Source organism: Lagenorhynchus albirostris, chromosome 4 (assembly GCF_949774975.1).
Source record: "Lagenorhynchus albirostris chromosome 4, mLagAlb1.1, whole genome shotgun sequence".
Taxonomy (NCBI): domain Eukaryota; kingdom Metazoa; phylum Chordata; class Mammalia; order Artiodactyla; family Delphinidae; genus Lagenorhynchus; species Lagenorhynchus albirostris.
The window spans coordinates 7,775,633-7,787,696 of record NC_083098.1 but is presented as its reverse complement, the minus strand read 5'-3'; the positions used below and the strand labels follow the sequence as shown (position 1 = coordinate 7,787,696).

The 12,064-nt window shown below is 40.0% G+C and overlaps 1 protein-coding gene across 1 annotated transcript in view; it reads right to left on the bottom strand.

The window, feature by feature from the left end:
- The window catches only part of MEPE (matrix extracellular phosphoglycoprotein), a 32,537-nt gene that overhangs the window by 10,474 nt on the left and 9,999 nt on the right, over positions 1-12,064 (bottom strand). Inside the window, exon 3 of the mRNA XM_060147555.1 lies at positions 595-660. Coding sequence (XP_060003538.1) covers positions 595-648 — 54 coding nt within the window. The 5' untranslated portion in view covers positions 649-660. The remainder of the gene's footprint in view (positions 1-594; positions 661-12,064) is intronic.

The following is a 12,064-nucleotide window of genomic DNA, read 5'->3' as shown; positions in this document are numbered from 1 at the left end:
GCACTCATCTGGGTGAATCAGAGGCAAGAGAAGACACAAAAGGAAATTGGAGCTTGATCTGAGTTAAGCTGAGGGGGACTTCTTCCCATCTTTAACCTCGCTGATGGAGACAAAATCACCAGCAGGATCTCCCAGTGTTGCAAGAACTACAGGAAAGGTCTGGTCCCTTCATGTTATCGTGTAGCTATAAAGTCTGGTTGCTTAGTCATGGAGCATTCAAGTCAAATTCTCTCCGTTTTTGGTAAAATATTGAGAAATTCTTTTGACAGGTTATAATTTGGGTATATTTACTCACTAGCATTAGCTGATTGAAACACTGTGGCTGGCTATTGGTTTTCTCAAAAATATTTTCACTGGCATTTCTCCAAAGGCAACATGTAGCCATCTTGTAATTCTTCTCACATGTTCGTTGAGGGCTTCAATGTCTGGGTGACAGACATTTGTGTCAAGGGTTGGATGGGTCCTCTTTGTGTGGTACTTTATTGTAACTGAACAAGGTAAGTGCTACTAATTTCAAAAGACATCGCTTAAAAGAAAAATAGAAGAAGAGAGCAAGAGATTATATGATGCATAACTGAATCTGTAAATGCTTACTGGTGCTGCCAGGGTCAGACTGAAAAGGAGCAATCCCAAACAGATGATTCGCATCTTTGAGAATCTCTGTAAAAAGACAATAATATTTTACCCTAAAGCATTGCCAGTTATGAACTGCAGCCATAATAATAAATAAAACAGAAAAGTCTATACAAACCTCCTTCCCCTTAGCACTCCATTTCCTCTTGTTTAAAAAAAACTACATATAATTTATATCCAAGTGTAGAAACTTTAATCTGAGCTTTCATATGTCTAATTATTCCAATGTGAAAATGAAAATTGTCCAATATTATGAAAACAATGAAGTTGGATAGAAATGGAGTTCATAGACATATTTATTTGCTCTATCGTCAGCCCAAACTTTTCCCTTTTATCTTTAGAGAGAGACCATTTAATTGAATTATTTATATAATTCAGAATAACATTAAGCAAAGAGTCAATAAACTTTAAGGTAGATCAATAGAAATGATGTAATTTGAACAAGAGAGAGAAAAAAGGGTTTTTAAATGACCATTCTTTTCTTTCAGTCCTTTATAAATATATTCTACTTCCTCAGGGACCTGTGTGATGGTAGCAGTGGTCAACCCAGAATTCTATCTCTTAGAGAGGAAGTAAAGCAAAATTGTTAAGAAATAGGTTTTAAAGTTAGATCTGGGTTTGAGTTCTTGGCTCTGTTATTTAATAACCAAGGGACCCTGGGCAAGTCATTTAAACTCTCTAAACTTTGGTTACCTCATTTGTAAGATCTGAATAATACTTATACTTGTATCTGATGAAAAAATTCTTAGTTCTTTACACAGAGCCGGGCACATAGTAAGTGCTCAATAAAGGTTAGCTTTTGTCATTAAAAAAATAAACAGTTAAAAAAAAAAGAATAACATTAAGTTAGTATAGCAACTCATAACAGACTCTAAATGAATCTGCCAGGGTGGCAGGCTTTACTGTGAGGAATGAAATCTTGTTCACCACCAGCCCTGTGCCTGAATATATATCCTCGTACTCATTAGCAAGGTATATGAGGTGGAAGCCACCTGTGGGCTGGAGACCAAAACAATTTAGGTAATAGTTATATTAATAGCTAACATTATTGAAAACTAAAATGGGCCAAGCACTGTTCTAAAAATTTGACATATATTCAATTAATTGAGCTTCACAGTAACCCTGTGGAGTTAGGTGGCATTACTAGTCCTGTTTTACAGATTAGGAAACAGACACAAAGTCAAGTAACTTGTCCCAGAATTCCCAGGTGTTCAGGGGCAGAACTGGGATTAGCATCCAGCCAATGTAGCTCTAACGCCAGACTCTACAGCACCTTGAATAAGTTTCTTCTCTTTTATCTTATTACAGAAAAATCTACATGTAGTTGATGTAAAGCAAATCATAGTATTTTACTGGGATCCACAAAACGATGTTTAAAACACTAACATTTTCTTATGGATAAAGGTACATGTTTATATGCTAAGAGGATCTAGTGAGTTCACTTAAGTCAAGTAGCCATTAGATTGAAAAAGAAAGTCAACATAATTTTGGATGACTGATCTGTTGGTTTTGATATTAAATATTTTACTAACTACCACACAGACATATAGCAACCAATATGAGAAGTAAAAATTTACACCACTCTTTGATATTACTTGAGAGAAAAGTACTTTTAACAGGAAGAATAATCTAAATACTGTTGCAATCTTTAACCAGTTCAAGGTAATAGCTTTTATTTGGAGAAATAAATATAACTTTTAAATGTATTCTAAAATCCTGGGCTATTCTCTTCTAAATTAATACAATTTTAAGGACCTTAATCCTAGCTATAATTTAGCTTCCGAGCATTTTAGAGGTTAGGACAGTACAAGTCAAGTATCAAATGACAATGCTGATCACTAGAAATATCAGTACAGATGAGGTTTGAAAGTATAAGTCTGATCATATTATCCTTATTCTGTCTTATAAGCAAAGGTGTGGAGTAAAATTGAAGTCTTTGAGTTACTGTGGCGCTTGATAATGTTGGTAGTCAAATCAGAGGGAAAGCTTCTACCAAACCACCAAGTTCAGTCGATCATTTCTAGAGCTGGTAACACACTTTCCCTTTCTAAAACAAAGCACTACATAGTACACAGGTGTGCTCAGTAGAGAACACTTTCAATATGCATTGATTTTCAAAAGCCAGCTCCCTACCTGGACGGCACTGTCCTACAAATGGGAACTATGTTATAAAGTTGTTATCGAGAACATCAAGAGAGCCAAATTACCTGGGGGCCTTTGACCTTCAGACCACCTGGGTTCTTCTGCAGAATTAACGGTGTCTGGGCATTCTGCTGAAATTTAAAGTTTGTTAGAGTCCCCAATGGCCAATCAGCACTGGCTCACTTAGCGCTAGCAAACAATTTGTTACCAGTGCCCACAGATAACCATAGGGGGCAAAGTCATTTTAATCTAAAAATGTTTTTGTGGTAGAAAGCTGCTATCAAATGTTCCAGAAAGTGGGATAAACAGAAAATATAAATACCTCAGCTTGGTGTATCGTGTTGTCAAATAATTAAAATTGATTTCAGAACTATTAACTAGGACTGGCTGAATAACTCACAACTTTATAAATAGAAAACAGTGTAGCTATCCTCTTATGTCAAAAGCTTATAATTTCAACTGTGCCTGAAGGAACTTCAGCAACATTTAACAAAAGGGCATTGAGTGCCTATTATGTGACCAGCATTAGGGAAACAGCAGTGAATGAAAGACAGGAAAAAAAAATCCCTGTCTTCGTGGAATTTATAAGCTGGCAGGGAGACAGACAATAAATAAGATGAGTAAGTAAAAAATGTTATGTTAGGTAGTGACAGAGACTAAGTCTAAGAAGAAAAAGTGTTGCAGGGAGGGGACAATAACAAGCATTGAGAGTGGGGACATTGGGTTGAAATTTTATTTTTTAAAATTTTTAATTGTTTAATTTTTATTTTGGGGCTGCGCCACATGGCTTGCGGGATCTTAGTTCCCTGACTAGGGTTTGAACCCAGGCCCTCGGCAATGAGAGCGTAGAGTCCTAAACGCTGGACCGCCAGGGAATTCCCTGGGTTGAAATTTTAGATAGTGAGGCCCAGGAGGGCCTCGTTGAGAGAGTGACTTTTGAGTAAAGACCTGTAGACATCTGACTCTCTAGGGGAAGAATATTCTAGGCGGAAGGAAGAGAAGGAGGAGAACCCCTGGGACAAGAGCCTGCTGGCTTGTTCCAAGACAGAGGAGAGGTCAGGTTGGCTGGATGGACTGCAGGAAGGGAGTGTAGCAGGAAACGAGGTCAGAAAAGTATTCAATGGCAGATGATGTAGCGCCCCTGGGTCATTGCGAGGCCCTGACTTCACCCCGAGTGAGAAGGAAGCCCTTGGAGTTCTTGGGCAAAGGAGGAACTGAAGGAGGGACTGAGTACGAAAAGGCAGAGACCGGCGAGGGAGCTCTTGAAGTAATCTGGACTTGAACCACCAGGGGTGGTGAGAAGTGGTCACGTTCTGAATGTATTTGGACAGTAAAGCCAGTAGGATTGGGAAACTGCAGGAGTGGTTTAGGGGGAAATATTGAGAGTTTGGGTTTGTATGTGAATGTTATAAAGTGGTCAATTTAGGACGTTGACTTTTTCAGTGAAACGAGTGGCACACGCATGTTGGAATAAACCTTTCTAGGGCAGTAGTTGGCCCAGTCTGGCTGCCAAAATCATGATTGCAGTAGTTCAGGAAGTTCCATTCAGTCTAAAATATTATACGACCTGAAGGGGTAATTAGAACTTTATGTGAAACATCAATAAAAGATAATGTAAGAATTGTTTAACCCATACTAAGGGATAAGAACTACCTATAGCTAAACACAACTTTAACAGACTATAAATGATATTTAATGAGATTTAAATGTAAACTCCCAATTTCTCCTAACTTTCAAAACAGACAAAAACCAAAATAAAACAAAGAAAGCAGCCCTTAGGCAGCCCTAGCTGAGAGAATGGTTTCTTTTCTAGTTCAGGCTGAATCCCTATTTTTGATCCTCTTCTGAGTGTACGTAGCTGGTTCTTAAAACTCTTGCCAGTATTAGAATTTTAGCTTTTAGGTTGGGGACACTGCTGACTCAGAGTCGTTCAACCATGGGGTTTAGAGTATTTGACATTGTCATTGACAGTGGAGACGTTTAACTGGTAGCTTTGGAGTCAAACAGACCTGAGTTCAAATACTGACTCTACCTCTTGTTTGCCGTGGTCAATTGCTTAAGCAACTAAATTGAACTTCTGTGAGCCTCAATTTCTCCATATGAGAATGGGGAGCATCATAACAAGCTGAACTTTCATTGAATGATTACTATGATCCAAGTATTCCTAAGTGTGGTATATTAACTCATTTAATATTTACAAAAACTCTATATTGTAGCTTTTATTATCACCCTGATTTTAGTGATAAGACATACAGCAGTTAAGTGACTTGCTTAAGGTCATATATCCAGCAAATATAAAAAGCCAGAATTTGGGCTTCCCTGGTGGCGCAGTGGTTGAGAGTCCGCCTGCCAATGCCAGGGACATGGGTTCATGCTCTGGTCTGGGAAAAATCCCACATGCCACGGAGCAGCTAGGCCCGTGAGCCATGGCCGCTGAGCCTGCGCATCCGGAGCCTGTGCTCCACAACGGGAGAGGCCACAACAGTGAGAGGCCCGCGTACCACAAAAAAAATAAATAAATAAAAAGCCAGAATTTATAATTAAGCAATGAGGCTCCAAAATGAGGTTTGAAAACCACCGCACTATACTGTCTCTTAAAGTCTGCATAAACATTAAATCAACAAATGTTCCTAAGTCTAAACTAAATGATAAATACATGATAGCTACCCATCCCACCCATTCTTCCCATCATTATATGATAATCTGGCATTCAGATGACATCCTTCTGCATCTCTTTTCTGTCCTCTCTTTATCTTCCAACCATGTCTTCTTTTACGACTCAATTGTTGAAGGGAAAAAAATCAATGAAATGGTGAAAGAAATAATAGAGTTGAAGTTTAAGAGCAAACGGTGGGCTGTTTCTCTAGACATCACAAATATTAATGACCAGAATTTTAGCAAAATGTAAAGGACTTGGCAGACAGAGAAAAAGGCTAACAGGAAAATGGAAAGAAAGGAAAGGAATGGACAAGCAACAGTGTTCAGTCAACCGTAAGACTGAACAGAAACATACAGCTATATAAACAGTAGACAGAGGAGAATACCACAAAAACCCTCACTTTAATATTCTCTTAACGCGATGAATTATTCACAGATTTCTATAGCACTTAGGAAATCCGCAGCGTTTTAAGGTTTTACACTCTTCCATAACTTTAGAGTTTATGAGTAACTTTATACTTTTGAATGATCAGGTAGAAGTAAGCACCTGGTATGGGCCTCATACATGGTGCACCTTTAGAAAGTGTTAGGGTGTTTTTCATTAATATTATAGTTTCAGATTATTTCTCAAATGTGCTTTTTCTTTGTCTTTCCTTCTTTCCAAAGAAATTTAGCAAGAGATTTCCCCTTTATTTAAGTGATGGGAGAGTGTTTAATTCTATCTAGGTGAATCTGTGTTCTATAAGAGAAAACTCATAGAATGTTAAGAGAAAAGTTGACTTAGCTACCAGTCCTACCAAGGAGTAAACTGGCAGTAGCTAACTATATATATACTTCCAAAGCTAAAATGAATTCAAAGCTCAAAAAATAAAAATGCACCTTGGGCTTTAAATTTAGAACCTACAATTGACTAAAGCAAGAAGAGAAAAAAAGAAAAAACCATTGAGCCTATCAAACTTTCTGTCTAAAAGTTTGCTGAGAAGAAACCATGGGGAGAAAAACCAGAGAATAATCATTTGCTAAAGTTCTGTGAAGTAGAGGTGTTACTGCTACCCTCTTAAAGCTTGCCTCCTGGGTTGAGCTTGAACTTCAAAAACTGAACATAAGTTGCCTAAATGTTTTTGTGTAATAAACAGTTTTGCCATAACATTTCTTAGGAATCAAAGATAAAGACCAGGGTTCTGTAAAAAAGGTAATCTAGCCTCACACTATTTCTATTTACTTGGAAAAGACAACAAAATAAAACAAAATTAAGAAGGACTAGAGAAAAACAGGAAATGGACCCAAACTTTCTTCTGGTTCTCGGTTCATGGTTCAAGAACAGACATCTCCACCAATGATACACCTAGCCGGAATCTCCTGGGCCGGGCTGACACAAGGAGCTGCTCCTCAAAGAGATTTTCAGATGGAAATAGTCCACGAAACTTGTTTCATCTTGTGCTGGCTTTTTCATTTCTTACCCTTCACTTTATTGAGAACAATCATAAACTATGAGCTAACTAGGAACCTACACTATCTGTTCCAGCTACTGGATCCTCATCCAGGAGTGAGGCTTTGTGTTTTGTCTTGTTTTGTTTTTCCATCTATTTCTGGAACCTCCCATCCATCTTCTCTATACTTGTGCTCTAGGTCCAATTGTTTTGATATACATTTTTTTTTTTTTTTTGCTGTATGCGGGCCTCTCACTGTCGTGGCCTCTCCCATTGCAGAGCACAGGCTCCAGACGCGCAGGCTCAGCGGCCATGGCTCACGGGCCCAGCCGCTCCGCGGCACGTGGGATCTTCCCGGACCGAGGCACGAACCCACATCCCCTGCATCGGCAGGCGGACTCCCAACCACTGCGCCACCAGGGAAGCCCTTGATATACATTTTTTAAAACTTAGGATAGTAAGAACTCTTTTTATTTTCTGGGATCTTGGTCCCCAACTTATTCTTAACATTATTAGGTGACACATTTCTCTGTATCATCATAGGCAGTTAGAGATAAATATATGCTACGCATATTTCCATAGGTTCTGACTAACTGAAATAACGCTCTATTTTCTAATTTGTATATGCAACAAATACTGAGTTTTCCCTTCTGGAACAGTGGGGGGATCTCCACAGTGTTGTGAATGGAAAAGAAGGGCCCTTGTTGAGCATCTCCTCTTTACCATATGGACCGTTACAGATTTGTCAAGGCTTTAGGCATTTCATAGAATCATTTATTCCCCATTCATCTCCAGAAGAGAGTGTGAAATGGGTGTGCTGGGACTTGCCCTGTCTTTAGCAGAAGAAAATGTTTCTGTTTTAAATATGTTCATTCATGAGGATCAATATTCATCCTGAGTTTAAAAAAGGTCACTTTTTAAAACGTCACTTACAACCAACTTTCTCATCTACCTCCAAATTATGGGGGTTTTTTTAGTTTTTATTATTTTTTTCTCTTAGTGTTTGGGAATTTCAACAGAAGTACATAAAAATTTCAGCCAGATACGGAACCACAAAGGGTCACGGAGTAGCATGAAGCTGGCTGTGTTCATTTCTCTAGGCCATTTGTTTACCCATTCAGCTATTACTGGCAAAGGGAAGGCATGTCAATATAATTTGCTTTTATTTTTATATTAGAAAGATGTCTTACTACACCTTAAAGTGTAATTCAGAGGGTGTAGTTAAAATGTAATTATAATGATACCAGGCTTTTCCTTCAGGACATGGCGACATTGCTGGAAGAAGCTGTAAGGCTTCGTTGTGTGACCTCAGGAGGGAAATATCTCTCATTCCCAAATAGTTCTTGCCATTTTGTTTTGCAGGACCAAGTATCCTCTTAAGAGACAGAACATGATGACATATACCAGCTAGTTATTCATCGTATTGGACACATACTCTTTTCTTACCTAATTTCGGCATATCTTGTCTTCTCAGGTTTTAAACTTCGTGTTTATATGTATTGTGTTATCATTTTATTTTAGCTCTCCTCTCATGACTGTCTTAATTCTCACAAATTCTCAGAATTTTTTCTATGCTTGTCTGTTCTTGTTTCAGTTATCTATTGCCATATGACAAACTACCTCTAAACTTAGTGGTTGATTATTTTCTCTCAAGTGTCTGTGGGGTGACTTGGCTCAGCTGTGCTATCCTCAGATCTCTCATTTGGGACACTCAGACGGGATGGGGGCAGGACTTCTCTGAAGACCTGATTGGGCTGCACATCCAAGACGGTGCTTTGGTGCTTCTTCATATGACCTCTCTCTCCAGCAGAACCAACTGGACTTCTCATGTGGTAGCTCAGGATTAAAATACTCAGTGGGTTAAAAGCTCATGAACTGGATTTGTTGGTCTACTAGTAGAGGTTCCCATGCAAATTACATTCTGCTCTTTCTCAGGGGGCTTCCCTGCTCCTGAGACCCTCTAGGCTCTCAAGAGCAGAAAACAGAAGTAAGCGAAGCCTGGAACTGTTAGAGTCATTGTCATGATATTGGTCAAAGCAGTCAGATTCAAAGGAGTAGGTATATGTTCCACACCTTGGGGAGAAGTGGCAACGTCACATTGCCGAAGACTTGTGGAAGGGGAGATAGTGTCGAAGCTGTCTTTGGAGAATACAGTGTGCCTGAGTCAGTCCCGATAGCAATGCGGGTATTGAGAATTCACTGAAAATTACTCTTAAAATGTTTGGTGTACTTATATTAGTCTGTTTCTCTCCAGAGAGACAGAACCCACAGGTTATACACATAGGAAGAGATTTATTATGAGGAATTGGCTCACATGATTACAGAAGCTGGTAGGTCCCATGATACACCATTTGAAGGCTGGAGACCCAGGGAAGCCAGTGGTGTAAATCCAATCTGAATCGCAAGGCCTGAGCGCCAGATGAGCAGCTGGTGTCATTCCCAGTCCAAGGCAGGAGACAGGTGTCCCAGTTTAAGCAGCCAAGCAGGAAGCTGCCTTTTTGTTCTTTTCAGGCCCTCCATTGACTGGGTGATGCCCACCCACAGAGGGGAGGAAAATCTACTTTACTGAGTCCACCTCTTCAAATGCTAATCTCATCCAGAAGAATGCTCACAGACACACCCAGAAATGAAAATGTTTAATTTGGGCACCCCTTGGCCCAGTTAAGTTGACATAGAATTAACCGTAGCAGTACTGGACTTGATGATAACTCATTCTACACAGCGTAAGTAATGGTTTACGTTGTGCTGTTGATTCCCCATCACTGTCCTATAGCTAGAATCAAAATCACACTTTCCCTCAGCTGGCTAAGGGGTTAGACATACCTGACAATCTCTGTCACAAAATTTCAAAAGATAATTAGGATAATGAAAATAGTATCTTCAAATATTATTTATTAGACATAAATAACATTCTTGATGTGTTCAGGTCCGGGAAGTGTCAGAAGCATGTTATTAAGCAGCTGCAGAAAGGAGATAGCTCACAGATGGCTGGATCAAATATGAGAAAATGTACTGCATTTTTAGTGAGTTCACTGATAGTTTGTTTATATCCTAAGTGATTAACCACAGCTAAAATTTTAAATTAATCAGTTCTCTATGGTTGTGACTTTATAGTCATCCGAAATGGAAATCAGCAAACTATGGCCTGTAGGCCAAATCTGGCTCAACAGCTGTTTTAGCAAATAAAGTTTTATCGGACCACAGCCATGCCCATTTGTTTACATTTTGTCTATGGTGGCCTTTGCTACAATGACAGATTTGAAGAGTTGTGACGGAAACCATATGGCCTGCAAAGCCAAAAATATTTACTTATCTGGTCCTTTACAGAGAAAGTTTCTGACCCATGACTAAACTAGTGAAAGTTGAATTTGTGCTTTAAAAAGTGATAAGACGGGCTTCCCTGGTGGCGCAGTGGTTGAGAGTCCGCCTGCCGATGCAGGGGACACGGGTTCGTGCCCCGGTCCGGGAAGATCCCACATGCCGCGGAGCAGCTGCGCCCGTGAGCCATGGCCGCTGAGCCTGCGCGTCCGGAGCCTGTGCTCCGCAACGGGAGAGGCCACAACAGTGAGAGGGCCGCGTACCACACACACACACACACACACAAGGTGATAAGTCAAAATTCTGTGCACACTGATGAAGGTCTTATCTTCTTGGACCCTGGGAGTTATGAAATACAGGGGGAAAGCCTCCTGAAAAAGAACAGAATACATCTTCCATGGAACTTTTATTCTTAGAACAACAAACCAAGTTAATGAGTATCTAACCCACTGAGGGCAGAAAATATTTACAAGTATTTGCACTTGGATAAACAAAAGGTCCACGTGATTGCTTCATGATTTCCTTTTAATTAATATTGATTCTTTTTTAAAAGTAAGACTCATATTTCTTGACATTAGACTATCCTTTTCAAAAGAATGTATTTATATTTTTCTGCTTTTCTCACACTTTCATTACTTTTTCTCTTTGTCACTCAGAGGGATTCACTTTGCCTAGAGATGGATTGGGATTTGGGGGTTTTTTTGGCTGTGCTGGGTCTTAGTTGCAGCACGTGGGATCTTCATTGCAGCGTGTGGGATCTTTTAGTTACGGCGTGTAGGCCCTTAGTTGTGGCATGCGGGTTCTAGTTCCCTGACCAGGGATCGAACCAGGGTTCCCTGCATTGGGAGCACAGAGTCTTAACCACTGGACCACCAGGGAAGTCCCGGATTGGGATTTTTTTTAATAAGAGGAATCCAAATGGAAAGAAAGTCAATGTTTTGTTTTTCAGTTCTGAATAGGCTCTTGAAACTCTCAGCAGAAGCAATTATTTTGAAAACTAAAGCTTTAGCTTTGCAAGATGAAACTCTTGTTAAGAGAGGAAAGGGTGATAGGAAATCAGCAGGGTCAGCCATGAAAGAGGCAGGGTATAGAATTTATGTAACAATAATAAATTGAAATGGGGAAGGGGGATATTCAGCGCTCCTTGCGGATTAAATGTGGCTCACCCTGGTTGCCAGCTGGGGAGGATATTGATTGAGGCGTCATGTTGGAGGAGGTAAGAGGGACTTGAAGTGAGGGGATAGGGCCTAGGGAGACCACAGGGAGAGGGGCAGAGTCATCTCTCAGAAGCAGCTACCCTGTGGCCATGCTAATACCCCAAGGCCATCCACCCCTGGGGTGTGGGCTGAGCTGGGAGGCCAGTCAGCATCCCATTGCTTGGTGAGGGCCTACATGTCACCAGGAATCATCTCACATAAGTAGCCCTCTCTCATGCTAAGCCCATCTGAACTCTCCATGTGGTCAATGTTCTTTAAATGGTCTAGGACACTCATAAGTCTCCCAAACCTTGGTATCTGGAAGAGGTACATGGAAGAGCAGCTCTCTGACAACCTTGCATGGTCTCCATATAGACCATGTGGGCAAGAACTGACTGCAGTCCAACCCGAGTCTTAGCAAAGTGCCCTGTGGCTGGCCAAATCTAAGATTTGATGATTCTATGATATATTGTGATAGTTTGTAACAATGTCACAAATAAAGAGTAAAGATTACCTATATTGCTGAATAAATAGTATTTATCACACTGTTCCCAAGGCTTCCATCTCATGAAAAGCTTTTGCTTACAAGGAGGCATTAGGACAAGAAAAAAAATGATTTATGAGTTCGCAAAAGACAATTTTTATGACCAGGTAATTCTATTACAATCAGATGCACCTAAATGTTTA